Source organism: Scyliorhinus torazame, chromosome 8 (genome assembly GCF_047496885.1).
Source record: "Scyliorhinus torazame isolate Kashiwa2021f chromosome 8, sScyTor2.1, whole genome shotgun sequence".
Classification (NCBI taxonomy): domain Eukaryota; kingdom Metazoa; phylum Chordata; class Chondrichthyes; order Carcharhiniformes; family Scyliorhinidae; genus Scyliorhinus; species Scyliorhinus torazame.
In genome coordinates, this window is record NC_092714.1 from 111,650,684 (window position 1) to 111,677,138 (window position 26,455).

General features: G+C 46.4%; 1 protein-coding gene across 1 annotated transcript in view; it reads left to right on the forward strand.

Moving 5' to 3' along the window:
• The first annotated feature begins 855 nt into the window (after nt 1-855).
• cct8 (chaperonin containing TCP1, subunit 8 (theta)) overlaps nt 856-26,455 on the forward strand; it is a 28,282-nt gene continuing 2,682 nt past the window's right edge. The window contains exons 1-13 of the mRNA XM_072514028.1: nt 856-1,032; nt 3,485-3,575; nt 3,672-3,751; nt 4,838-4,987; nt 5,526-5,706; nt 5,817-5,878; nt 7,109-7,246; nt 8,788-8,966; nt 9,907-9,973; nt 22,363-22,450; nt 24,381-24,496; nt 25,170-25,241; nt 25,324-25,488. Coding sequence (XP_072370129.1) covers nt 973-1,032; nt 3,485-3,575; nt 3,672-3,751; nt 4,838-4,987; nt 5,526-5,706; nt 5,817-5,878; nt 7,109-7,246; nt 8,788-8,966; nt 9,907-9,973; nt 22,363-22,450; nt 24,381-24,496; nt 25,170-25,241; nt 25,324-25,488 — 1,449 coding nt within the window. The 5' untranslated portion in view covers nt 856-972. The remainder of the gene's footprint in view (nt 1,033-3,484; nt 3,576-3,671; nt 3,752-4,837; nt 4,988-5,525; nt 5,707-5,816; nt 5,879-7,108; nt 7,247-8,787; nt 8,967-9,906; nt 9,974-22,362; nt 22,451-24,380; nt 24,497-25,169; nt 25,242-25,323; nt 25,489-26,455) is intronic.

The following is a 26,455-nucleotide window of genomic DNA, read 5'->3' on the forward strand; positions in this document are numbered from 1 at the left end:
AAATCCCTTCATGACCTCATCCCCCCCTATTTCTGTAATAATTTGCAGCCCCATGTCCCTCTGAGGGAGCTGCGATCTTCCCATTCTCGCTTTGAGAATCTCCCATTTCCACCAACGGTGGCCGTGCCTTCGGCTGCCTCACTTTCCTGCTTTAAGAAACAGAAGATTTATAACACTGGAGGCCATTCAGCCATCATATCTCTTCTCGTCAAAAAATATCAATTGTCTAATCCCACTTTCCAGGCCTTCGGCCATAACCGAGGGTTAGAGTTAAAGTCACTCCTCAAAACCGACCTCTTTCCCAAAGCTTTTGGCCAACTAACCTAATAGTTTTTACATGGTTCAGTCACAAATGGTGTTTACTGACATTCCTCTGAAATGCTTTGGGATTTTTTTTATCATGTTACTGGTAAATGCAGTTTTTTTGTAGTTTCAATTTGACTGAAGGGGCAGGGGTCTGATGAACCAGCTCATCTTTTCAAGTTTGTAAAACCGAAATTTGTAAATAGAAGCCACTTGTTAATTTTGGATGAATTCTCCAGTGTCTGCAGGAGCTGATGCCCAAATCACACATGCGATTCACGGAATGCTGATAACCCATTAAAGATGGAAGCTGATGTGGTTCTTTTCCTTCCGTCCGATATCTCGACAAGTGTCTTGTTGCGCAGCAAATGGACTTAGTTCAGGCGGCGAGTGAAACACTGCTCGGGAATAGCTGCTGCTCAGGAATAGCTTTGCCGCATTGGCCGCTGGGACGAAAGGCGTATGGTCACATTGGCCGCTGGGAAGAAGGGAGAATGTTTGCATTGGCCGCTGGGAAGAAGGGAGAATGTTTGCATTGGCCGCGGGGAAGAAGGGCGAGTGTTCGCAATGGTCGCTGGGAAGACGGGCGAGTGGTCGCAGTGCATTTTGGGCGTTTCTCTCCGGCTTGTCGGAATTTGGTCCGGTTTGAGCGACACAAAGTAACTGAAAATGGCGTTACATATTCCCAAAGCCCCGGGCTTTGGCCAGATGTTAAAGGACGGCGCGAAGGTGCGTTGTTGAGATGGTGGGAGGGAGGAAAGCGGACGGGAGGGAGGAAAGCGGACGGGAGAAGTACGCGGAAAAGTGTCGGCCTTTTCAGCGCAGCGCGTGTTGAGAAAGTTCCAGAAAGAACGAGAAATGGCGGCGCATCCCCTCTTCCTCCCACCCTCTTCTCCACTGCAGTCAGGATCCCCTGGCTGGGGTCGGTGTTGGGGACCCAGAATCAGCCGAGGCCCGTGTTTATCCCGGGACTGAGCGCGGGGGCGGCGTCTCCATGTGCGCGGGGTTGCCCGCGGCCTAGCGCCGGGAGCCGGCCCTTCCCCTCAGACTGGGGGAGAGGGAAGGGAACAATCCCGGAAAGAGGCAGCTTTGGTGCTGGATTTAAAACCGCGAATCCAGTTTATAAGCAGAATGGAGTGGGTGGGGTGGAAAAAAAACATTTTAATAAAAAAGGTGGTAAATATAATATAATTTGTCATATGAATGAGGATCATACTTCAGCTGGAATTATAACTGCTCTCAGTTTATTAAAGTTGAGATGTTGGTTAATTGTCAGAAGCCCTGACGAGTACTGTTCATCCGCTTTGCTGAGGTCTAACAGTATTTGCTGACTTATATAGTTTACGTTGTAAAATAAGAATGTTCAACAAGATGTCTTGCTTCAAAAGTCTTTTTCACCGCCAGCGACGAAAGTGGGTGAGTTTGGAATGACTACAAGATGGCCGTATTTCAGTTTAGCTATGGTTAAAACCAAACATTTGAACCTGCGTTAATGTGATCGAGCATACGTTTTATGTTTTGCAAACCAGTTAGATCGACTTAACAGCTGCCATCAGTCTTGCTCTTGCAGAGTTAGAAGTTAAATAACAATTGTTAGTACTTCAACCCCAAAGTGGACAAGAAGACAAATACTAGCTTCGTTGCAAGCTTGATGTTCATTTGGCTTTAACCTGTCAATTTGTGGTAGCAGGTCTGTCAGTACACTCTCATGTCCATCATGCTCAAATACTTATGTACCTGTGCAAAATATGCAACTGACTTCTGTATCATCCATTTATATGTAGGAAGACATTGTAAAGTGCTTTAAAGAGGATAAATAGACACTGAGCAGAAGGTCAATGAAAGCATATTCCAAAACATAAATTGAGAGTATTTGAAAGCACAGAAATAAGTAGCAAGGTGGGAGGAATCAGTGGAAGTTGAGTCAGAATTTTACAGCACAGAAAGAGGCGCATTGTGTCTGTGCCGGCCATCAAGCACCGTATCCTAATCCCATTTTCCAGCACTTGATCCGTAGCCATATATGCTATGGTGCTTCAAGTGCTCATCTAAATGCTGTGAAAGTTCCTGCCTCTACCACCCTTTCGGGCAGTGAGTTCCAGATTCCCACCATCCTCTGGGTGAAGAAGGTTTTCATTAAATCCTCTCAAATTCTTGTACCCATTACTTTAAATCTATGACTCCTCTACTAAAGGACAAGTTTCTTTCTATCTACCCTATATATGGCCCTCATTTTCTACATCTCAACGTCTCCCCTCAGCCTTCTCTGCTCTAAGGAGAACAACCCCAGCCTCTCTTCATAGCTGAAACGCTCCAGCCCAGACAACATCCTGGTCAATCTCCTCTGCACTCTTTCTGGTGGTGAGGGTGCTCCTACAGTGTTGGGGCTGAGGGACATAGGCAGGCATGCGTAAGAGGCCAGTGATGTTGGCTGCAGCTAGGGTCCGAATGAGGGAAATGACTAAATTCAGTGTTATGGGAACCAATAAAAATCAAGAACGATGGAGTGATGGATGAGTAGCTTTTAATATGGATCCGGATATAGGCTAGGGTTTTAGGTGTGTTTGGGGTTTATATCTGAGGCCAACAAGGCTGGATTTGAAGCAGTCCTATTTGGATGTAACACGTTTAACCAGTAAATGGAGTATGGAAGGTGTGTAAGTTTTTAATGAGGGCATGTTGGCAGTTGTATACGTTGTCAATAACCCTTGATGTAGATACTGTCACTGGTTTGCGAAGCAGTTGCGATTTCATACACTGGTGAAATCCAGAGTGCTACAGAGATTAATGTCAAGAATGTTGAAGGTTTTGTTGTGCTTTGTCTGCTAATAATTGCGCCCATAGTGGAAAATCATAGAGGACCCCAGTGGAAACTAATGGGAAAGAAATTACTACCTTTTATTGACTATATAAATCTGTAGCTGACTTCTGATTGCTGAGAGTATGTAGAACATGCTGGAAATTACTCAGCAGGTAAGGCAACATCTATAGTGAGGGAAACTGAGTTAGTGCTTTCCTACCGGCATGCATAATAAGTGGAATGCTTATATTTTATTTCGTATATTCTGTAAAGTAATTTTATTACTAGTTAATTACATTTAACCCCACCCAGGGTCAAAATTTTCACAATGGGTATATGTGGTAATTCTGCAAGTTATAATTGTTATCTGTATATTTTCAGCACTTTTCAGGCTTGGAGGAGGCAGTGTACCGGAATATTCAAGCTTGCAAGGAGCTGGCTGAAACTACCCGTACAGCTTACGGTCCAAATGGTATGATTATGTTGCTTCATGCAATTCTAGGAAAAGTGCTTTCTTGTTGGTTGTTTTATGGATGTTCTCATACTGATGGACTTGATATTTGTATAGGAATGAATAAAATGGTCATCAATCATGTGGAGAAACTTTTTGTAACCAATGATGCTGCTACTATACTGCGAGAATTGGAGGTAGGTGGTCAATAAAAGAGCGGAGCCCATTTCATGGCATTTTAGTTTCAATTTGGCAATTTTATTTCTCGCATCAGCTGTTGTATGTGTGCAAAGTACAACTGTAACTCGGATAAGTTAGGGAACCATTAGTCAAGTGACAGAGGCTGGTTGAAGAAATCTTGCATGTATTGTGCCTGCAATTTTTGCATGCTTGTATATTTTTTTCAGTAATGTTAGTGATATATGGTGGCATGAATAATATTTTCATTGCATCCCATTCAGAATTCCCGATAAAACCCAAATCATTCCACCTGTTGATGCGCTCTTTAAGGCGCCCTAATTTACTTTCCCGAATTCCTTTGCAGAGAGAAAATCAAGTGTTGGTGATAAATATTTTATAGACCTTCGCTCCTTTTAGTCGATGGCATCAGTTGACCCTGAATCGACCATCTTTTCATTCTATATATTCACTAATCTTTCTGGTGGAGAGATCACTAACCTTGATTAAGGCTTGTTTATTTTCTTTGTGCCCCCCTTAGTCCTATGATCACAGCCCATGATAAAGAATTTGCTTATTTCCACTTGTTTAAAATCCTCATCCTTGTTTTCAAATTTCTCGATGGACTCGCCCCACCTTTTTTCTTTTACCTCCTCCAGCTCCACAACCCACAAATGTGCCTCTACTCGCTTCAATTCGGGCCTTTCTTCGCTCCACCTTTGGCAGCTTTGCCTTAAGCTGTCTGGGTCATAAGTGTCCGAGTTCCCTCCCTAAATCTTATTTCTATTTCCTCCTTTATGATGCTCTCTAAAACCTGCCACTTTGTGACTTGGTGTCAAATCTTGTTTGACCTTTTGTGTGAAGTATCTTGAAAGGTCTGCCCTAAAGGCTGTATAAATACAAGCTGTTCTTCACATCTTCTGTACCCTTGAGATGTATTCATCTCAGTTTTTGTTCTGTAGCAGTAGTAAGCCTAGTCACTTGGACCATTTTTCATAATCCTAACTGCCCAAAGGATGGAATCTTCGTTAAACAAATATGAATCCATCTAGATTTTTGGTGATTCTCCCATCTGATGAATCCAATTAACTGTTTGTTGGATACAGGTTCAGCATCCTGCTGCAAAGATGTTGGTAATGGCATCCCACATGCAGGAACAAGAGGTCGGAGATGGAACAAATTTTGTGCTAGTTTTTTCTGGCGCTCTGCTGGACCTAGCTGAGGAACTTCTGCGAATGGGTCTTTCGGTCTCCGAGGTGGGTAGATTTATTTTTTTTTAAACTGGAGTTTCCCCTTCATGGTTTTGACGTATATTTTGCAATGTTCAAAGCTTGAGAAACGGATATTAAATAAATGAACCTAGTGCAATGTTTTCAATGTGATGGACACTTGTGGTCATAAATGTGTATGCTAATTCGCTCTGGCCAAAGTATATGTTGAATGTCTTTCTATAACTTCCGGGTTTGGGGTGCTTGAATAGTTCCAAATTGCTGACAATCTGGTTGAGAGTGGTCCGAATTTTATTTCACTGGTTTGCCCGTGATTCAGTTTTGTGAGCCCAGAGGTTGCAAAGTACTTTCCTTGGCATTTGTGCCTCTTGGATAAGGCTATGCTTTTGGATTCGATGAGAGTCTGTGTGCTTGACAGCGCTGTAGATTACTGCTATGACCAATAAGCAGAGATTCAAACGTTAACTTTAAATTTAGCTGGATTGCTATTTTTGTTGAGGGAAGATTCAGCATCTAAACATGCCTTGGGCAAAAAATGTTTTCAATTTGATTGTTTTGACTACAGGTAATAGAAGGCTATGAGGCAGCGTCCAAAAAGGCTCTAGCGATCCTTCCAGACCTGATCTGTTCCTCTGTTAAGAACCTGCGGGATGTCGCCGATGCATTGCCTGTCATTCGAAGTGCTGTAATGAGTAAACAATATGGCAATGCCGATTTCCTGTGCAAGCTAATTACACAAGCATGTGGTATGTTTGGTTGGGAACAATATTACACATTTTAAAAAACACTTCAATGTCAAGAAGCATGTTCGATCATATTGAAAGCCTATATAGTAATTGTTATGTTTTCCTTTCAGTATCTATCTATTCAGAATCCGGACATTTTAATGTGGACAATATTAGAGTTTGCAAAATCCTGGTGAGTCATGGGTGAAACAAACCTTTTGTTATTGTAGCATTAAACTTGCTACAACGTACGTTTTTAAAATAGGAATAAAGACATTTTCAGTTCTTGGTTACTTATCGGTCTGAGATCAGCGAGTCTGTTTGCAGCCTTGTTGTCACATTCTGACCTCTCATTCACTAAGATGGCCTATTTCCACCTCCATAATTTTGCTCCTATCTCAGTGCATTTGCTTTGGAAACCCTTATGCTTTTGTTGCCTCTAAACTTGACACTTCCAACTCGCTCCTGGCAGGTGTCCCACATTCTCCCTTCCATAAACTTGAGGGCACCCATACTTCTGCTGCCAGTCCAAGTCGCACTGGGTCCTGTGACCCCTATGCTTGGTGACCTACATTGGCTTCCAATGTTCTGATTTTGAAATTCTCATCATTGTTTTCAAATCACTTCGGGCCTTGCTCGTCTCTAATCCGTAATCTCCGAGATATTTGTTCTCCTGTAATTCTAGATTTGGTGCGTCCCTTATTTTAATTGCTCCACAATTGGTGACAGCATCTTCAGTTGTCCAGGCCCTAAGCTCTAGAATTCCCTACCTATACCGTCTCTACCATGCTTTCTTCTGCTAAGACGTTGCTTAAAACTGAGTTCTTTGACCGAGATTCTGACCATCTGACGTATTATTTGGTTCGATGTCATGTTTTATTTTATAATACTCCTGTGAAATGCCTTGGGATATTTTATTGCATTAAAGGGTCTGTACAAATACAAGTTGTTGCTGCTGTAGCGTAAAGATTTTATTGAATTAAATTGTAGGAACTGCAGAACATTACATTACAGTGGTAACCTGACCACAAAAGGGTAGTTCGAAACGTGTTGAAGGTTCATCTTCAATATATATATATATATATATATATATATATATATAAAAATAGTAAAGTTTAAAATCCAGTATGGACTCAAACAGGAACAGTTAGTTAAACATTGAAATAAGCAACTGAGAAGAATCTGAACTAACTTCTGATAAATCTAAATATACACAGGTAACAACAAATAATGATGTTGCTGCACTTACTGATGACATCTGAAGTGGAATAAATAAGATGCATGATAACACTTAAAATTACAGATTTTAAATTTAGTTTGAATAGATGGTCATTGGCAGAAATATTTGTAATTAAACAACATCACAGTGGCTTGATTGGGAAGGGCATAGTGTGATGTTGGTGTATTTGTGTCTTTTTTTTAGGGATCTGGTGTGCTTACTTCATCGGTGCTTCACGGCATGGTTTTCAAACGGGAAACCGAGGGGGATGTTACCTCTGTCAAAGATGCCAAAATAGCAGTATATTCGTGTCCTTTTGACTGCATGGTAACAGAGACAAAGGTACCATAGTTTAGATTTTTTATTAACCTTTCAAAATCCATAAGGTATTTCTGAACTGTAAGCCATTTTTATACTAGACGAAATATGTAGATTGCAAAATACTAGGTATTTTAAAAGACTGTCCATGAAAATCCTCACGGTACATTGATAGCATGCTAGTTTAAAAAAAATTTATTTTAAATTTAGAGTACCCAATTCATTTTTTTCCAATTAAGGGACAGTTTTAGCATGTTCAATCCACCTTACACATCTTTGGGTTGTGGGGGCGAAATCCACGCAAACACAGGGAAAATGTGCGAACTCCATATGGACAGTGACCCAGAGCCAGGATCGAACCTGGGACCTCGGCGCCGTGAGACTGCAGTGCTGCCACTGTGCCACCGTGCTACCCCTAGTTTTTAATGTTGTGATTTTTGATACCATATGATGCTCAAAGTGGAGTTGTTTAATCTGAACTTTAAATTTGAATGCCAAAGTAGAATTACTGTAAATAAACCTGACGTTAGAAGTAAGTTTCATTCATTTCCACTAGTTCTGTTGCTTCTCCCTGAATCAATCTTGTACTGTCTGAAAATGTCTTTTGTGTCGCACTTGGTGCGGAGGTGTTAGACTTTATAGCAATACTCTCCATCTGTTTCATAATGACACCTGTTAAGGTGTCTGCAGCCAGAACCTCCAGCCTTTAGGCTGCTGACTCATCAAGTGCCACACATAGTGCCCATTTTGATCACTTCCTGCATTACTACCTGTGCATGGAGTATCTGATTATGGCTGAAGTGGATATTGATGCTGCCAATATCTCTCGCCTGCTATATTGCTGTTCTTGGGTAGGAGGATTTGGGTATAGAGAATATAAGTTTCCCCATGTAAAAGAAAATAGTTATGACGGTTATGCGAACCTTGAGTTGCAACAGTGAAGCAGTGATCTTGGTGATTCGGATATGTCTTTTATTTAATTCAAAATATTTTAATTTGTGTTATTTTGCAAACTGGAGATGGGAGAGCTGGAGCATGTTTGCCTTAATTTAGCAGTAGTCACATTTGTGGGCAGCATGGTAGCATTGTGGGCAGCACTGTGGCTTCACAGCTTCAGGGTCCCAGGTTCAATTCTCTGCTGGGTCACTGTCTGTGTGGAGTCTGCACGGTCTCCCCGTTTCTGCGTGGGTTTCCCCATGGCGCTCCATGTCCTCCCACAGTCCAAAGATGTGCAGGTTAGGTGGATTGGCCATGCTAAATTGCCCTTGGTGTCCAAAAAGATTGAGATGGGGTAATTGGGTTAGGGGGATAGGGTGGAAGTGAGGGCTTAAGTGAATCGGTGCAGACTCGATGGGCCGAATGACCTCCTGCAGTTCTATGAATATTCTTGGATAACCTAAACCCTTTTTGAGAGTAATTTGTTAAATTTCACTGGACATTATCCAACGACCCTCAGCACATTCTGTATTGATCTTCTTTCCAAGGTGCTGCTGAGCACAATTATCACTAGAAGTAGAAATTACAGAAGTGAACAATCTTTTTCCATATGAAACTTTTTTTTGCAGGGCACAGTTTTGTTAAAAAATGCAGATGAATTGATGACTTTCAGCAAAGGCGAGGAGGATCTCATGGAAGTTCAGGTGAAGGCAATAGCAGATGCTGGTGTTAATCTAATTGTAACTGGAGGGAAAGTAGCAGACATGGCTTTGCATTATGCTAACAAGTATCAGCTGATGGTGGTTAGGTAAGTGCCTTTATAAATTAGTTTTTGCTTCATGCTGAGAGGCAGATCTGAGTGTTCCATTAGGATACAGTGAATGTACTAATATTGATCAGTTCTTTTATAAAAAAACTTCAGCTTACTAAGTGTGACATTACTCGTAAATGTATATTATGCATAAAGTAGGGGTGGTTGAGCTCGGTTTGCTGGACAGCTGGTTCGTGATGTAGAATGAAGTCAATAGCGCAAGTTCAATTCCTGTACTGGCTGGGGCTATTCACGAAGGCCCGCCTTCTCAGCCTTGCCTCTCACCTGAGCTGTGGTGATCCTTAGGTCAAATCACCACCGATCAGCTCTCCCCCTCAAAGGGGAAAGCAGCCTATGGTCATCAGGGACTATAGTGACATTACTTACTTTATATTATGCATATAGGCAATCCATTCAGTGTTTCTACTTGGTGAAACCTTTTGCATTCAATTGGTATTAAAACTTCTGGACCTGTACTGAGGCACTTAGTAAAGTTTGCATGTGGATGATGGGTTTAGGTATGGCTGCAGTGCTGTCAGTCAAATAACAAAAGCATAGTCATCAGCATGTTAACAAATGCATACAAACCATTTAGGTGAGTTACCAGAACTGCAAGCACTTATGGCATGGTACGCAACAGGAACCACTGATCTTCGTGGAGGGAAAACATTGTGGTGTGGGTAATTGTTTTATGATGAAAAGTTTGAACAAGAATCAACATTTAGGGGGGGAAATTGGCATTTCAAGAATGTGGTGATTCAGGTTATTTTAATTAGGTGTCAAAGTGCTCTATCAATTAGCTTTATATTTGATCATGAGTGGATTGGTCTTGCTGTTGATTCTGAAATGTCTTTGTGTAAGGTTTGAAATTAAAATCTCAAGTCTAAATGGCTTATCTTCGTGATCTCACCTGTGGCTGCCATTTTGGTTTTAACAGGTTAAACTCTAAGTGGGATTTAAGAAGACTCTGCAAAACAGTAGGAGCTACAGCCCTTCCAAGATTGGTGAGTAGAATAGTAAATGCAATATCTTAGTTGCATTTAACTTTTCAATTTAACCAACAATCCGCTGTCGAGTGCCCCAGCAGCCCATACCCACCATCACAGCTTCCCAAGTCAGATCGGCCTTCCAGAAAGTGAACCCTCGGAAGGCGATGGGCCCGGACGGGACCCCTGGTTGTGCACTCGGAGCCTTCACGGACCAGCTGGCAGAGGTACTCACGGACATCTTTAACCTGTCCCTACTCCCTTCCGAGGTCCCCACCTGCTTCAAGAAGACCACCATTATACCGGTGCCAAAGAAGAACCAGGCAACATGCCTCAATGACTACCGTCCAGTGGCCCTGACTTCCATCATAATTAAGTGCTTCGAGAGGTTGATCATAAAGCGCATCACCTCCATACTCCCAGAACACCTTGATCCACTGCAGTTCGCATACCGTCGCAACTGGTCCACAGCAGACACCATTTCCCTGGCCCTACACTCATCCCTAGAGCATCTCGACAGCAAGGACTCCTACATCAGACTCCTATTTATTGACTACAGCTCCGCCTTCAACACCATAATCCCAGCAAAGCTCATATCAAAGCTCCAAAACCTAGGATTTGGCAACTGGATCCTCTATTTTCTGACCAACAGACCACAATCGGCAAGAATGAACAACAACACCTCCTCCACAATAATCCTCAATACCGGGACCCCGCAAGGCTGCGTACTTAGCCCCTACTATACTCCCTGTCCACACACGACTGCGTGGCAAAATTTGGGTCCAACTCCATCTACAAGTTTGCTGACGATACGACCATTGTGGGCCGGATCTCGAATAACGACGAGTCAGAATACAGGAGGGAGAAAGAGAACCTAGTGGAGTGCTGCAGCGACAACACTATCTCCCTCAATGCCAGAAAAACTAAAGAGCTGGTCATTGACTTCAGGAAGCAAAGTACTATACACACCCCTGTCAGCATCAATGGGACCGATGTGGAGATGGTTAGCAGTTTCAAATTCCTAGGGGTGCACATCTCCAAAAAATCTGTCCTGGTCCACCCACGTCGACGCTACCACCAAGAAAGCACAACAGCACCTATACTTCCTCAGGAAGCTAAGGAAATTCGGCCTGTCCACATTTCCTTAATTTTAAAATATGTTTATTCAAGTTATTCACATTTTTACAAAACACTCTATAAAGGAAAGAAAATATACATCGAAAAGTAAAAAGCGAGGCCTTACGCTATCCCCACCAACAACTTAACCCACTAAACATTAAACTATCTAACAAACTGAGAAAAATGGGGCAAACGCCCCTTACAATAATAAAAACAAGCCGGCTCATCTGTAACCCTGAATATTGCTATCCCCCAGCTCGGTTTTACCCGAGTATCCAAGACTTTGGACATAGCCTTTGCGAAGCCCTTCCAGAACCCCTCTAGCGCTGGGCACGCCCAGATCATATGGGCGTGATTCGCTGGGGTCCCCGAGCACCTCGCGCATCTGTCGTCCACCCCAAAAAACTTGCACATTCTCGCCCCTGTCAATGTGCCCTGTGAACCACTTTGAACTGGATCAGGCTAAGTTTGGCGCAAGACGAGGAGGAATTAACCGTACCCAGGGCCTCTGCCCACAAGCCCTCATCCAGTTCCTCCCACAGCTCCTCCCACTTGCCCTTCAGCTCCTCCACCGAGGCTTCCTCCGCCTCCTGCAACTCCTGATGGATCGCCGAGACCTTGCCCTCTCCCACCCATACACCCGAAGTCACCCTGTCCTGAATCCTCCGTGCGGGAAGCAGTGGAAATTCCCTTACCTGCCTTCTCACAAACGCCCTCACCTGCATGTACCTAAAAGCGTTTCCGGGGGGTAACCCAAATTTCTCCTCCAGCGTCCCCAGGCTAGCAAAAGCCCCATCGATAAATAGGTCCCCATCCTTTTAATTCTCGCCCGATGCCAGCTTAGGAATCCTCCATCTATCCTGCCCGGTGCAAACCTATGATTATTCCGTATTGGGGACTAAATTGAGGCCCCAACTCACCCCTGTGCCATCTCCGCTGCCCCCAGATCCTCAAGAGTCGCCGCCACCACCGGGTTTGTGGTGTACCGTGTCGGCAGTAGCGGCAACGGTGCCGTCACCAGCGCTCCCACGCTAGTGCTCGAGCATGACGCCCCCTCTAATCTTCTCCACTCCACCCCCTCTCCCTCCATTACCCATTTCCGAATCATTGCCCAGTAATAACTACATGGGTTCGGTAGCGCCAGCCCACCCCTGTCCCGACTACGCTCCTGAAACAGCCTCTTGACCCTAGGGGTCTTACTTGCCCATACAAACCCCATAATGCTCCTGCTTACTTGCTTAAAAAAAGGCCTTGGGGATGAGGATGGGCAGGCACTGGAACACAAACAGGAACCTAGGGAGGACTTGTAGCCTGAGAAGTCCCCAAACTCCCTAAGGAACCATCCCCTCCACTGGATTTGCGATGTACAAAAGCAGGTCATCAGCATACAACGAGACCCGATGTTCCTCCCCTCCCCGGACCAACCCCCTCCAGTTTCTAGATTCCCTCAACGCCATGGCCAACGGCTCAATTGCCAAAGCAAACAACAGGGGGCACCCCTGTCTTGTCCCACAGTATAACCTAAAATATTCTGATCTCCACCGGTTCGTAGATACGCTCGCCACCGGGGCCCGGTATAACAATTTGACCCGCCCTATGAACCCTTCCCCGAACCCAAACCTGCCAAGCACTTCCCATAGGTACTCCCACTCCACCAGATCAAAGGCCTTCTCCACATCCATTGCCGCCACCATTTCTGCCTCCCCACCTTCCGAGGGCATTATAATCACATTCAGGAGCCTCCGCACATTTACATTTAGCTGCCTGCCCTTCACGAACCCCGTTTGGTCCTCGTGTATCACTCCTGGGACACAATCCTCAATCCTTGTGGCTAGGACCTTTGCCAGCAACTTGGCATCTACATTAAGGAGCGAGATCGGCCTATACGAGCCACACTGCAGCGGGTCCTTGTCCTGTTCGATGATCAGCGCCCGAGACATTGTCGGGGGGGGAGAATCTCTACCTCCCTCCCCTCGTTCAGCAGCGGACCCAGCAGTTCCACAAACTTCCTGTAGAATTCGACCGGGAACCCATCAGGCCCCGGGGCCTTGCCCGCCTGCATACTCCCCAACCCCGTAACCAGCTCCCCTATCCCAATCTGGACCCCCACCACCACCCCCCGCGGGGGCTCTGACTTATACAGGTTCCCATAAAAATCCCTGAATATCTCGTTTATTTTAGCCGAACTTCGCACCGTGTTCCCCCCTCCGTCCCTGATTCCTCCAATTTCCCTCGCCGCCTCCCTCTTGCCTAGCTGATGCGCCAGCATCCGGCTCGCCTTCTCCCCATATTCGTATACTGCCCCCTGCACCTTCCTCCACTGGGTCTCGGCTTTCCCTGTGGTCAACAAGTCAAATTCCGTTTGGAGGCTCCGTCGTTCCTTCAGCAGCCCCTCTTCAGGGGAATCCGCATACCTCCTATCCACCCTTGATATCTCCCCCACCAACCTCTCCCTCTCCGTCCTCTCTCCTCCCTGTGAGCCCTAATTGAGATTAACTCTGCCCTAACCACTGCTTTCAGAGCCTCCCAAACCTCACCAACCGGTACTTCCCCATTATCATTGGCCTCTATGTATCTCTGAATGCACCCCCGGACCCGCCCACAAACCTCCTCATCTGTCAACAGTCCCACGTCCAAGCGCCACAACGGGCGCTGGTCCCTTTCTTCCTCCCACTCCACCCAGTGCGGGGCGTGGTCCAAAATCGCTCTGGCTGAATATCCGTTCCCTCCACTCTTGGAATCAGTGCCCTGCTCACCACAAAGAAATCTATCCGTGAATAGGCCTTATGCACGTGGGAGAAAAAAGAGAACTCTCTGGCCGCCGGCCTAGCAAACCTCCATGGATCCACTCCCCCCATCTGATCCATAAACCCCCTGAGAACTTTGGTCGCTGCTGGCCTTTTGGTCGACCTGGATCGGTCCAGTGCCCTATTAAAAGTCGTCCGTTCCCCCCCTCCCATTATCAGGCTCCCCGCTTCCAGATCCGGGATCCAACTCAGCATGCGCTTCATGAACCCTGCATCGTCCCAATTTGGGGCATACACATTCACCAGCATCACCCGGGTCCCCTGCAGCCTACCACTCACCATCACATATCGACCCCCATTATCAGCCACAATGTTCAGTGCCTCGAACGACACCCGCTTACTCACCAGGATTGCAACCCCTCTATTCTTCGCATCCAGCCCCGAATGAAAGATCTGCCCCACCCACCCCTTTCTCGGCCTGATCTGATCCACCACCTTCAAGTGCGTCTTCTGCAACATAGCAACGTCTGCCCTCAGTCCCTTTAAATGCGTGAACACCCAGGCCCTCTTGCCCGGCCTGTTCAGTCCCCTCGCGTTCCATGTGATCAGCCAGATCTCTCTTTCTCCCCCCCCCCCCCCCACCCCCCCCCCAACCCACCGACTAGCCATCTCTTTTCTTAGGCCAGCCACGCCTTCCGCACTCTCCAGTCCCCCAGGCGCAGGGCCCCCGCCCCGACTCTCCCTCTTACCTCCAGCTCCCCTTCGGTCAATGCAGCAGCAACCCAGTCCCCCCTCCCCGGCTAAAAAACTGACTAGCCCCCTTGCTCCCCCCATTGCACTCCCGTAAGTCTGCTGACCCCAGCCGCTCCCGCCTCTGCCAACGATTCCCCGTCAAAGTCTCCCCCTCCCCCTTCAATTTGATACGGACAGCCCTCCGGCACAACCCCTCCCGCCGGTCTGCGCCCCACCCTTTAGTGCGGGGAAAAAAGCCTGCGGTTTTCTACGGCGAGCTCCTTCCTCCTGCAGCCTCTCCCCAATTCCCGACGACCCAGGGCCTCCTGCCACCCTCTTCAAACGCGAGGAGCGGCCCCCTCCAAAACAGTACCCATGCCCATTAAAACTCACCTATCACATCCAATCACCCCTTCCCACTCCCCAGCTTTCCCAAAACCCACAGCAAACCATTAGTTTGAGCCAATTTTTTGTTCTGAATAAAGGTCCACGCCTCCTGAAATTAAATTTGCTTATTGTCACAAGTAGGCTTCAAATGAAGTTACTGTGAAAAGCCCCTAGTCGCCACATTCCGGCGCTTTTTCGGGGAGGCTGTTACGGGAATCAAACCGTGCTGCTGGCCTGCCTCGGTCTGCTTTCAAAGCCAGCGATTTAGCCCTGTGCTAAACAGGCGTATCGAAATAATGGTGGCGGTCCTGAAAAGTGACCTGACATCGCACTGGCTGCAACAGCCCGAACTTCACCCCCTTTTGGTGGAGAACCGCTTTGACCCGGTTGAATCCTGCCCTCTTCTTAGCCAGCTCTGCACTCCAGTCTTGGTCGATGCGGATCTCCATATTCTCCCACCTGCTACACCGTTCCTTCGCCCATCTCAGGACGCATTCTCTGTCCGTAAAGCGGTGAAACCTCACCACTATGGCCTTTGGCAGCACATTTGCCTTGGCAGGACTCTGTGAGCTCCATCCAGCTCCAGGGGCCTCGGGAAGACTCCCATGCCCATTCGCGTATTCAGCATCGTGGCTACATATGCCCCAATGTCGGACCCCTCCACACCTTCAGATAGACCCAGAATCCGGAGATTCTTCCTCCTCGACCTGTTCTCCAGGTCCTCAAACTTTTCCTGCCACTTTTTTTTTAATTAAATATTTTATTGAAAATTTTTGGTCAACCAACACAGTACATTGTGCATCCTTTACACAATATTATAACAACACAAATAACAATGATCTATTTTATAAACAAAAAATGAATAAATAACAAAAATGAAAACTAGCCCTAATAAGGCAACTGCCTTGTCACAAGTAACACTCTCCAAAAATATAATTTAACAGTCCAATATATAATTATCTGTAGCAACGACCTATACATACTATACAGTATATATTAACAACCCTGAGAGTCCTTCTGGTTCCTCTTTCTCTCTCTCCCCCCCCCCCGGATCCTGGGCTGCTGCTGCTGCCTTCTTTTTCCCATTCCGTCTATCTTTCTGCGAGGTATTTGACGAACGGTTGCCACCGCCTGGTGAACCCTTGAGCCGACCCCCTTAGGACGAACTTAATCCGCTCTAGCTTTATAAACCCCGCCATGTCATTTATCCAGGTCTCCACCCCCGGGGGCTTGGCTTCTTTCCACATTAGCAATATCCTTCGCCGGGCTACTAGGGACGCAAAGGCCAAAACATCGGCCTCTCTCGCCTCCTGCACTCCCGGCTCTTGTGCAACCCCAAATATAGCCAACCCCCAGCTTGGTTCGACCCGGACTCCTACTACTTTTGAAAGCACCTTTGTCACCCCCATCCAAAACCCCTGTAGTGCCGGGCATGACCAAAACATATGGGTATGATTCGCTGGGCTTCTCGAGCACCTCGCACATCTATCCTCCACCCCAGAAAATTTACTGAGCCGTGCTCCAGTCATATGTGCCCTTTGTAATACCTTAAACTGAATCAGGCTTAGCCTGGCACACGAGGACGACGAGTTTACCCTGCTTAGGGCATCTGCCCACAGCCCCTCCTCGATCTCCTCCCCCAGCTCTTCTTCCCATTTCCCTTTTAGTTCATCTACCATAGTCTCCCCTTCGTCCCTCATTTCCCTATATATATCCGACACCTTCCCATCCCCCACCCATGTCTTTGAGATCACTCTGTCCTGCACCTCTTGCGTCGGGAGCTGCGGGAATTCCCTCACCTGTTGCCTCGCAAAAGCCCTCAATTGCATATACCGGAATGCATTCCCTTGGGGCAACCCATATTTCTCGGTCAGCGCTCCCAGACTCGCGAACTTCCCATCCACAAACAGATCTTTCAGTTGCGTTATTCCTGCTCTTTGCCACGTTCCATATCCCCCATCCATTCCCCCTGGGGCAAACCTATGGTTGTTTCTTATCAGGGACCCCCCCAAGGCTCCAGTCTTTCCCCTATGCCGTCTCCACTGTCCCCAAATCTTCAGTGTAGCCACCACCACCGGGCTTGTGGTGTAGTTCCTCGGTGAAAACGGCAATGGGGCTGTCACCATAGCCTGTAGGCTAGTCCCCCTACAGGACGCCCTCTCTAATCTCTTCCACGCCGCTCCCTCCTCCTCTCCCATCCACTTACTCACCATTGAAATATTAGCAGCCCAATAATACTCACTTAGGCTCGGTAGTGCCAGCCCCCCCCTATCCCTGCTACGCTGTAAGAATCCCTTCCTCACTCTCGGGGTCTTCCCGGCCCACACAAAACCCATGATGCTCTTTTCAATCCTTTTTAAAAAAGCCTTCGTGATCACCACCGGGAGGCACTGAAACACAAAGAGGAATCTCGGGAGGACCACCATCTTAACCGCCTGCACCCTCCCTGCCATTGACAGGGATACCATATCCCATCTCTTGAAATCCTCCTCCATCTGTTCCACCAACCGCGTTAAATTTAACCTATGCAATGTGCCCCAATTCTTAGCTATCTGGATTCCCAGGTAACTAAAGTCCCTTGTTACCTTCCTCAACGGTAGGTCCTCTATTTCTCTACTCTGCTCCCCTGGATGCACCACAAACAACTCACTTTTCCCCATGTTCAATTTATACCCTGAAAAATCCCCAAACTCCCCAAGTATCCGCATTATTTCTGGCATCCCCTCCGCCGGGTCCGCCACGTATAGTAGCAAATTGTCCGCATACAAAGATACCCGGTGCTCTTCTCCTCCCCTAAGTACTCCCCTCCACTTCTTGGAACCCCTCAACGCTATTGCCAGGGGCTCAATCGCCAGTGCAAACAATAATGGGGACAGAGGGCATCCCTGCCTTGTCCCTCTATGGAGCTGAATATATGCAGATCCCCGTCCATTCGTGACCACGCTCGCCACTGGGGCCCTATACAACAGCTGCACCCATCTAACATACCCCTCTCCAAAACCAAATCTCCTCAACACCTCCCACAAATAATCCCACTCCACTCTATCAAATGCTTTCTCGGCATCCATCGCCACTACTATCTCCGTTTCTCCCTCTGGTGGGGCCATCATCATTACCCCTAACAACCTCCGTATATTCGTGTTCAGCTGTCTCCCCTTCACAAACCCAGTTTGGTCCTCGTGGACCACCCCCGGGGCACATTCCTCTATTCTCATTGCCATTACCTTGGCCAGGACCTTGGCATCTACATTTAGGAGGGAAATAGGTCTATAGGACCCGCATTGTAGCGGGTCCTTTTCCTACTTTAAGAGAAGCGATATCGTTGCTTCAGACATAGTCGGGGCAGTTGTCCCCTTTCCTTTGCCTCATTAAAGGTCCTCGTCAGTACCGGGGTGAGCAAGTCCACATATTTTCTATAGAATTCGACTGGGAATCCATCCGGTCCCGGGGCCTTTCCTGCCTGCATGCTCCTAATTCCTTTCACCACTTCTTCTACCTCGATCTGTGCTCCCAGTCCCACCCTTTCCTGCTCTTCCACCTTGGGAAATTCCAGCCGATCCAAGAAGCCCATCATTCTCTCCCTCCCATCCGGGGGTTGAGCTTCATATAATTTTTTATAAAATGCCTTGGACACTCCATTCACTCTCTCCGCTCCCCGCTCCATCTCTCCTTCCTCATCCCTCACTCCCCCTATTTCCCTCGCTGCTCCCCTTTTCCTCAATTGGTGTGCCAGCAACCTGCTCGCCTTCTCCCCATATTCGTACTGTACACCCTGTGCCTTCCTCCATTGTGCCTCTGCAGTGCCTGTAGTCAGCAAGTCAAATTCTACATGTAGCCTTTGCCTTTCCCTGTACAGTCCCTCCTCCGGTGGTTCCGCATATTGTCTGTCCACCCTCAAAAGTTCTTGCAGCAACTGCTCCCGTTCCTTACTCTCCTGCTTCCCTTTATGTGCCCTTATTGATATCAGCTCCCCTCTAACCACCGCCTTCAACGCCTCCCAGACCACTCCCACCTGGACCTCCCCATTATCATTGAGTTCCAAGTACTTTTCAATGCACCCCCTCACCCTTAGACACACCCCCTCATCTGCCATTAGTCCCATGTCCATTCTCCAGGGTGGGCGCCCTCCTGTTTCCTCCCCTATCTCCAAGTCCACCCAGTGTGGAGCGTGATCCGAAATGGCTATAGCCGTATACTCCGTTCCCCTCACCTTCGGGATTAATGCCCTACCCAGCACAAAAAAGTCTATTCGCGAGTAGACTTTATGGACATAGGAGAAAAACGAGAACTCCTTACTCCTAGGTCTGCTAAATCTCCACGGGTCTACACCTCCCATCTGCTCCATAAAATCTTTAAGCACCTTGGCTGCTGCCGGCCTCCTTCCAGTCCTGGACTTCGACCTATCCAGCCCTGGTTCCAACACCGTATTAAAATCTCCCCCCATTATCAGCTTTCCCATCTCTAGGTTCGGAATGCGTCCTAGCATCCGCCTCATAAAATTGGCATCATCCCAGTTCGGGGCATATACGTTTACCAAAACCACCGTCTCTCCCTGTAGTTTGCCACTCACCATCACGTATCTGCCCCCGTTATCCGCCACTATAGTCTTTGCCTCGAACATTACCCGCTTCCCCACTAATATAGCCACCCCCCTGTTTTTCGCATCTAGCCCCGAATGGAACACCTGCCCCACCCATCCTTTGCGTAGCCTAACCTGGTCTATCAGTTTCAGGTGCGTTTCCTGTAACATAACCACATCTGCCTTAAGTTTCTTAAGGTGTGCGAGTACCCGTGCCCTCTTTATCGGCCCGTTCAGCCCTCTCACGTTCCACGTGATCAGCCGAGTTGGGGGGCTTCCTACCCCCCCCCTTGTCGATTAGCCATCACCTTTTTCCAGCTCCTCACCCGGTTCCCACGCAGCTGTATCTCCCCCAGGCGGTGCCCCCCCCGCCCATCCTCTCCCATACCAGCTCCCCCCTCTCCCCAGCAGCAGCAACCCAGTAATTCCCCCCTCCCACCCCCCCCCCCCACCCCCCCGCTAGCGTAATTACTCCCCCCATGTTGCTCCCAGAAGTCAGCAAACTCTGGCTGACCTCGGCTTCCCCCCGTGACCTCGGCTCGCACCGTGCGACGCCCCCTCCTTCCTGCTTCTCTATTCCCGCCATGATTATCATAGCGCGGGAACCAAGCCCGCGCTTCTCCCTTGGCCCCGCCCCCAATGGCCAACGCCCCATCTCCTCCACCTCCCCTCCTCCCCCCATCACCACCTGTGGGAGAGAGAAAAGTTACCACATCGCAGGATTAGTACATAAAACCCCTCTTTGCCCCCCACATTCGCCCCACCACTTTGTTCGAACGTTCTTTTTAATAACCCGCTCATTCCAGTTTTTCTTCCACAATAAAAGTCCACGCTTCATCTGCCGTCTCAAAGTAGTGGTGCCTCCCTCGATATGTGACCCACAGTCTTGCCGGTTGCAGCATTCCAAATTTTATCATCTTTTTATGAAGCACCGCCTTGGCCCGATTAAAGCTCGCCCTCCTTCTCGCCACCTCCGCACTCCAGTCTTGATAAACGCGGATCACCGCGTTCTCCCATTTACTGCTCCGAGTTTTCTTCGCCCATCTAAGGACCATTTCTCTATCCTTAAAACGGAGGAATCTCACCACTATGGCTCTGGGAATTTCTCCTGCTCTCGGTCCTCGCGCCATCACTTGGTATGCTCCCTCCACCTCCAACGGACCCGCCGGGGCCTCCGCTCCCATTAACGAGTGCAGCATCGTGCTCACATATGCCCCGACGTCCGCTCCCTCCGCACCTTCAGGAAGACCAAGAATCCTCAGGTTGTTCCTCCTTGCGTTGTTTTCCAGTGCCTCCAACCTTTCCACACATCGTTTCTGATGTGCCTCATGCATCTCCGTCTTCACCACCAGGCCCTGTATATCGTCCTCATTCTCGGCTGCCTTTGCCTTCACGACCCGAAGCTCCCGCTCCTGGGTCTTTTGTTCCTCCTTTAGCCCTTCGATCGCCTGTAGTATCGGGGCCAACAGCTCTTTCTTCATTTCCTTTTTTATCTCTTCCACACAGCATTTCAAGAACTCTTGTTGTTCAGGGCCCCATGTTAAACTGCCACCTTCCGAAGCCATCTTGGTTTTTGCTTGCCTTCCTTGCCGCTGTTCTAAAGGATCCACTGCAATCCGGCCACTTTCTCCTCCTTTTTCCATCCGTATCCAGGGGGGATTCCCTTCTGGTTTACCGCACAGTGTTTTTAGCCGTCAAAATTGCCGTTGGGGCTCCTATCAAGAGCCCAAAAGTCCGTTTCACAGGGAGCTGCCGAAACGTGCGACTCAGCTGGTCATCGCCGCACCCGGAAGTCTTCCTGCCACTTTTTATGCAGCGCCTCCACTTTCACCGCCAGGCCCAGGATCTCCTCCTCGTTTTCAGAGGCTTTCCACTGCACCTCTCTAGTCGCCGCCTCTTGGAAGGGTCTCCACCAGCCTCTCAATCAACACTTTCATTGGGGCCAGCATCTCTGCTTTCAGCTCCGCAAAGCAGCTTTTCAGGAACTCCTGCTGCTCCCGCAATCAGTGCGCCCACGCTGCCTGGTCTCCGCCTGCTGCCATTTTACTTTTTCGCGCCCGTTCTCCTCTCTCCTCCAAGATCAGTTTTTGACCGCTCCACTCCTAGTCCATTCCATGCAATGCTGGGGGAACCTTACTGCTGCCTTCCCACACTGGGATTCGTCGTCCAAGTGCCCCTGGGGCTCCTCAAAAGGCCCAAAACTCTGTTCACGGCGGGAGCTGCCGAACGTACGACCTACCCACGCATAGCCGCAACCGGAAGTCCGCCCTGTCCACATTAACCCATACCAAATTTTACAGATGCATCATAGAAAGCATCCTATCTGGCTGCATCACAGCCTGGTATGGCAACTGCTCGGCCCAGGACCGCAAGAAACTTCAGAGAGTCGTGAACAGCGCCCAGTCCATCACACAAACCTGCCTCCCATCCATTGACTCCATCTACACCTCCCGCTGATTGGGGAAAGCGGGCAGCATTATCAAAGACCCCTCCCACCCAGCTTACTCACTCTTCCAACTTCTTCCATCGGGCAGGAGATACAGAAGTCTGAGAACACGCACAAACAGACTCAAAAACAGCTTCTTCCCCACTGTTACCAGACTCCTAAATGACCCTCTTATGGACTGACCTCATTCACACTACACCCTGTATGCTTCATCCGATGCCGGTGCTTATGTAGTTACATTGTATACCTTGTGTTGCCCTATTATGTATTTTCTTTTCTTCCCATGTACTTAATAATCTGCTGAGCTGCTCGCAGAAAAATACTTTTCACTGTACCTCGGTACACGTGGCAATAAACAAATCCAATCCAATGTTGTTTTTTTTTAAATCTTTTTCAGACACCACCTACTCCAGAAGAAATGGGATACTGTGACAGTGTTTATTTGTCAGAAGTTGGCGATACACAGGTGGTGATATTTAAGCATGGTGAGTTGTTTTGAACATGGATTATAAATTATTAATATGTTCATGGTACAATTTTCCCTGAAATCTATTGGAAAAATATATTTTAATATGGAAACTCTTGCTTCCTGTGACCCGAAATATGGGTGTTCTTGGGTCAACAATAAGCTTATTCTCTTGATAAGCTCAAAGTATTATATTCTCAAGACCTCTTTGATTCAGACACCTGTGAAAGCCTTGTCGGCTGATGGTACAACCAATCACAAGTGATATAGTTCTGTCATCTTGTCATCAATAGTATATGTTTTGTCACCTCTATTGTGAACCTGTTTTAAACTGCTGACTACATTGAGGTAGTTCATCTCAGTCTTTCCTCTGAAGTGAGTGAACATGTGCTACATAGTGTATTACATGTATTCAATTATTTTTTAATCTACTTTTTCCAAGTTTGTGGATTTAAACACTGCACCAATTGAATAGGTAACAAAAATCTGTTTCAAATGTCTATAATATTTTCAAGGTCACTTAAATATATTTCAATGTAAACTTCAATGAAATATACTTTTTAATGAAACACAAGTGACATAAACATTAATATGCTGTGGGTGAGTTCAGTTTGGCTGTTGAGGTGTGTGGGAACCGTTGATGTAATCTGGTCTGAGGCAACTTTTCAGGTAAAATAACATTTTTGGTTGCTTCAACTCTGCATGGAATGGGTAAAGAAGCAGAAGATTTTTGCTCAGGCAAACAGGAACAAAAACAGCAAACGTTAAGCAGTCAGAATTTGTAGATAAATATAAAGGTAAGTAAAAGTACAGGCATAGCACTTAAAAACAGCTGAGAAAAAAATCAACTTTATCTGCCAAACCTTTCCCTCCTCCACCAAAAAGGTTGTTTTCTTGCTGTTTTTCTTTTTGTGAAAGGCTTGTTCATTTTGTTTCAGTTCTGACAAAGTCTCAAAACAGTAACTTAAAAATAAAAAAGGATTTGGGTAGCATTTTTCAAGACCACTGGACATCTCAATGCACTTTAGAGCCAATTAAGTACTTTTGGACCTGAAGCCACTCGTAATGTAGGAAATGCGGTAGCTAATTTGACCTCTGTGAAATCCCATAAGCAGTAATGTTGGAATGACAATTTGTTTTTGTGATGTTGACTGAGGGTTAAACATTGGGAAGGGCGTCTGGAATACCACCATTCCTCTTGAAATAGTGACAGAATGTTTTACTTCCACTCAAACGGGCAGATCAACATCTCATCCTAAACATAGCACTTCTGACAGTGCTATTCTCCCCAGTACTGCACTGAGAGTGTCAAACCTTGATTTTGTGCTCAAGCCCTGGATTGGGACTTGAACCTGGAACCTTGTGATGTAGAGGCGAGTGTGCTACCACCAATTGAGTTACAGCTGACAGTCTTTCAAAGCATTATACTAGATCCCTAGTTGTTCTGTGAAAACTTGACCATAATCTGTCATTTACAGAAAATATAAACATCAACAGTTTTTGTCCCTGCTTTTAATTGGTCATGCATTGACTTTCATTTTTAAGTGTGTCTTGTAGTGCTTTTTTATTTGTGTATTTACAATTCCACTACAGCTTGAAGTGTGGAACTTTTTCTCATGCAAAAAATTAACTTAAGTTGTACCTTGGGCCAGTTACTGTACTCATTATCAATTTTAATAGAAGGCAACTAATCGATATCTTTTTTGTCTAAATTTGCACATGAGACTCCTCCATGACCTATAACGTGACATGTATTGTAGAGATGGTGCAGTTAATCTTTTTTGTCCAAATTTGCACACGAGACTCAAATGTCCTAAAATGAATGTTTTTATGCACATCACATAAGCTTCTACTCAGGATTGTCTTTTTCTACTTCCTAGATTGGACAAAAATGAAACCATTACCTACTAGAACATAACCCCTAATTGTTGGATTATGCCTTATTACAGAGAACGAAAATGGAGCAATTTCCACAATTGTAGTCCGTGGTTCTACAGATAACATAATGGATGATGTTGAGAGGGCAGTCGATGATGGTGTCAACACTTTTAAAGTTCTCACAAAGGTATTGTATACTGGGCACTTCAAGTCGATTGGAATATTTCACTTCTTTCCAATTAAGGGACAATTTAGCATGGCCAATCCACCTACCCTCCACATCTTTGGGTTGTGGGGTGAAACCACGCAGACGGGGAGAATGTTCAAACTCCACACGGGAAGTGACCGGGGCTGGGAGCGAACCTGTGTCCTCGGTGCTGTGAGGCAGCAGTGCGCCACCGTGCGACCCAGGAGTATTTCCACTTCTAATGCTTTTCTGCCGGGTTTGGGGATATTGGATCTGTATATGTCATCATCCAAGGTTTACATGATATGTGAAGACTTGAAACTTATTGTTGGAAGCTGGTGGGTTGATAATTGAAGTAAGGATGCCTGTAATTTCCTTCATTTCTTCAGCTGTATGTCTATATCTATGGAACACAAATTGACCAAGTATTCTCTAATTTAAAGATTACAAACTAATTATTCATCTTTGGAGTGGTTTTGTTTCTGCTGTGGGGGCAACTGAGTCTATACAGTTTCTGACTTCCTTCCTGGTTTTGACTGGAAGAGTAATTCCTGTATAGACCTTACAGTGATAGGACTTACATTTCCGTAGATCCTTATATTTCACTTAACACTCATTGCACAGTTTAACTTGTTCAGATATACTTTCTTACTAACCAATACATAATTTATAGGATAAACGCTGTTTACCAGGCGCAGGAGCAACTGAGATTGAGCTGGCTAAGCAGATCACAACTTACGGAGAGGTATGGAAGGAAACTATCAGTTTTCAATTTTTAAGGAATTTGCAGTAAGGAATTAATAATTGATTCTTTTGTTTATTTTCAGTCATGTCCTGGTCTTGAGCAATATGGCATCAAGAAATTTGCAGAAGCTTTTGAAAGTATTCCACGAGCTTTGGTTGCGAACTCGGGCATTCGGGCTAATGAAATAATTTCAAAATTGTATGCAGTACATCAGGAAGGAAACAAAAACATTGGATTTGATATTGAGGTAATTCATTGGCCTTTGCAGCAGTTACTGATATTCTGAATGGAATGCCTTTTGGTTCAGTCTCACGTCCTCACCAGTGGTAGATGCACTGTCTTTCTCTGGAACCTTGGCTAACGTCTAGCGCATACAGATGGATTGAAAATCTCTTCAACCATCTCATGTACAATCCTACGTGAATTTAGTTTGCCTCGTGTTTTGGTAGATGAAAATTGGCATCATAAAATAAATTGTGATTAGCTGTGGATTTATTATATTAGCTGACGAAAGATGGGCTGAATATCGGAAAATTGATGATACATTTCTGATTTCTCTGAAGGCTCTGACTTTTGATCTGACTGCTGCTTTATGTTGTGCTATAAGTGGTGGTTACATTTCTTTAACTTTAATGAACATTAACTCGTAACTCATAACCAGCACTTTACATTCATGTGATTTAACTCAAAACAATTCACTGCATTTTAACGCATAGAAACTGCTGTTTCTGCTTGCTAGCTGAATAATTTCATTCAATGTTTTGTGTTAATTATCATGTGTTGCATAATCTATTATATAAATGATTTGTGCATCTACCACCAGACACTTGTGTGATAAGTCTTTCCGTGAAGTCATGGTGCCACAGTATTGTTACTTACCAAAACTAGTCCCAAGTGGCCATTTTACATAGAATTTACAGTGCAGAAGGGGGCCATTCAGCCCATCGAGTGCACCGGCCCTTAAGCACTTAAGCCCCACGCCTCCACCCTATCCCCTTCATCCAGTAACCCCACCTAATCTTTTTGGACACTAAAGGCAATTTAGAATGGCCAATCCACCTAACCTGCACATCTTTGGACTGTGGGAGGAAACCCATGCACGGGGGAATGTGCAGACTCCACACCGACAGTGACCCAAGCCAAGAATCGAACCTGGGACCCTGGAGCTGTGAAACAACTGTGCTAACCACTTTGCTACCATGCTGCTAATTTTG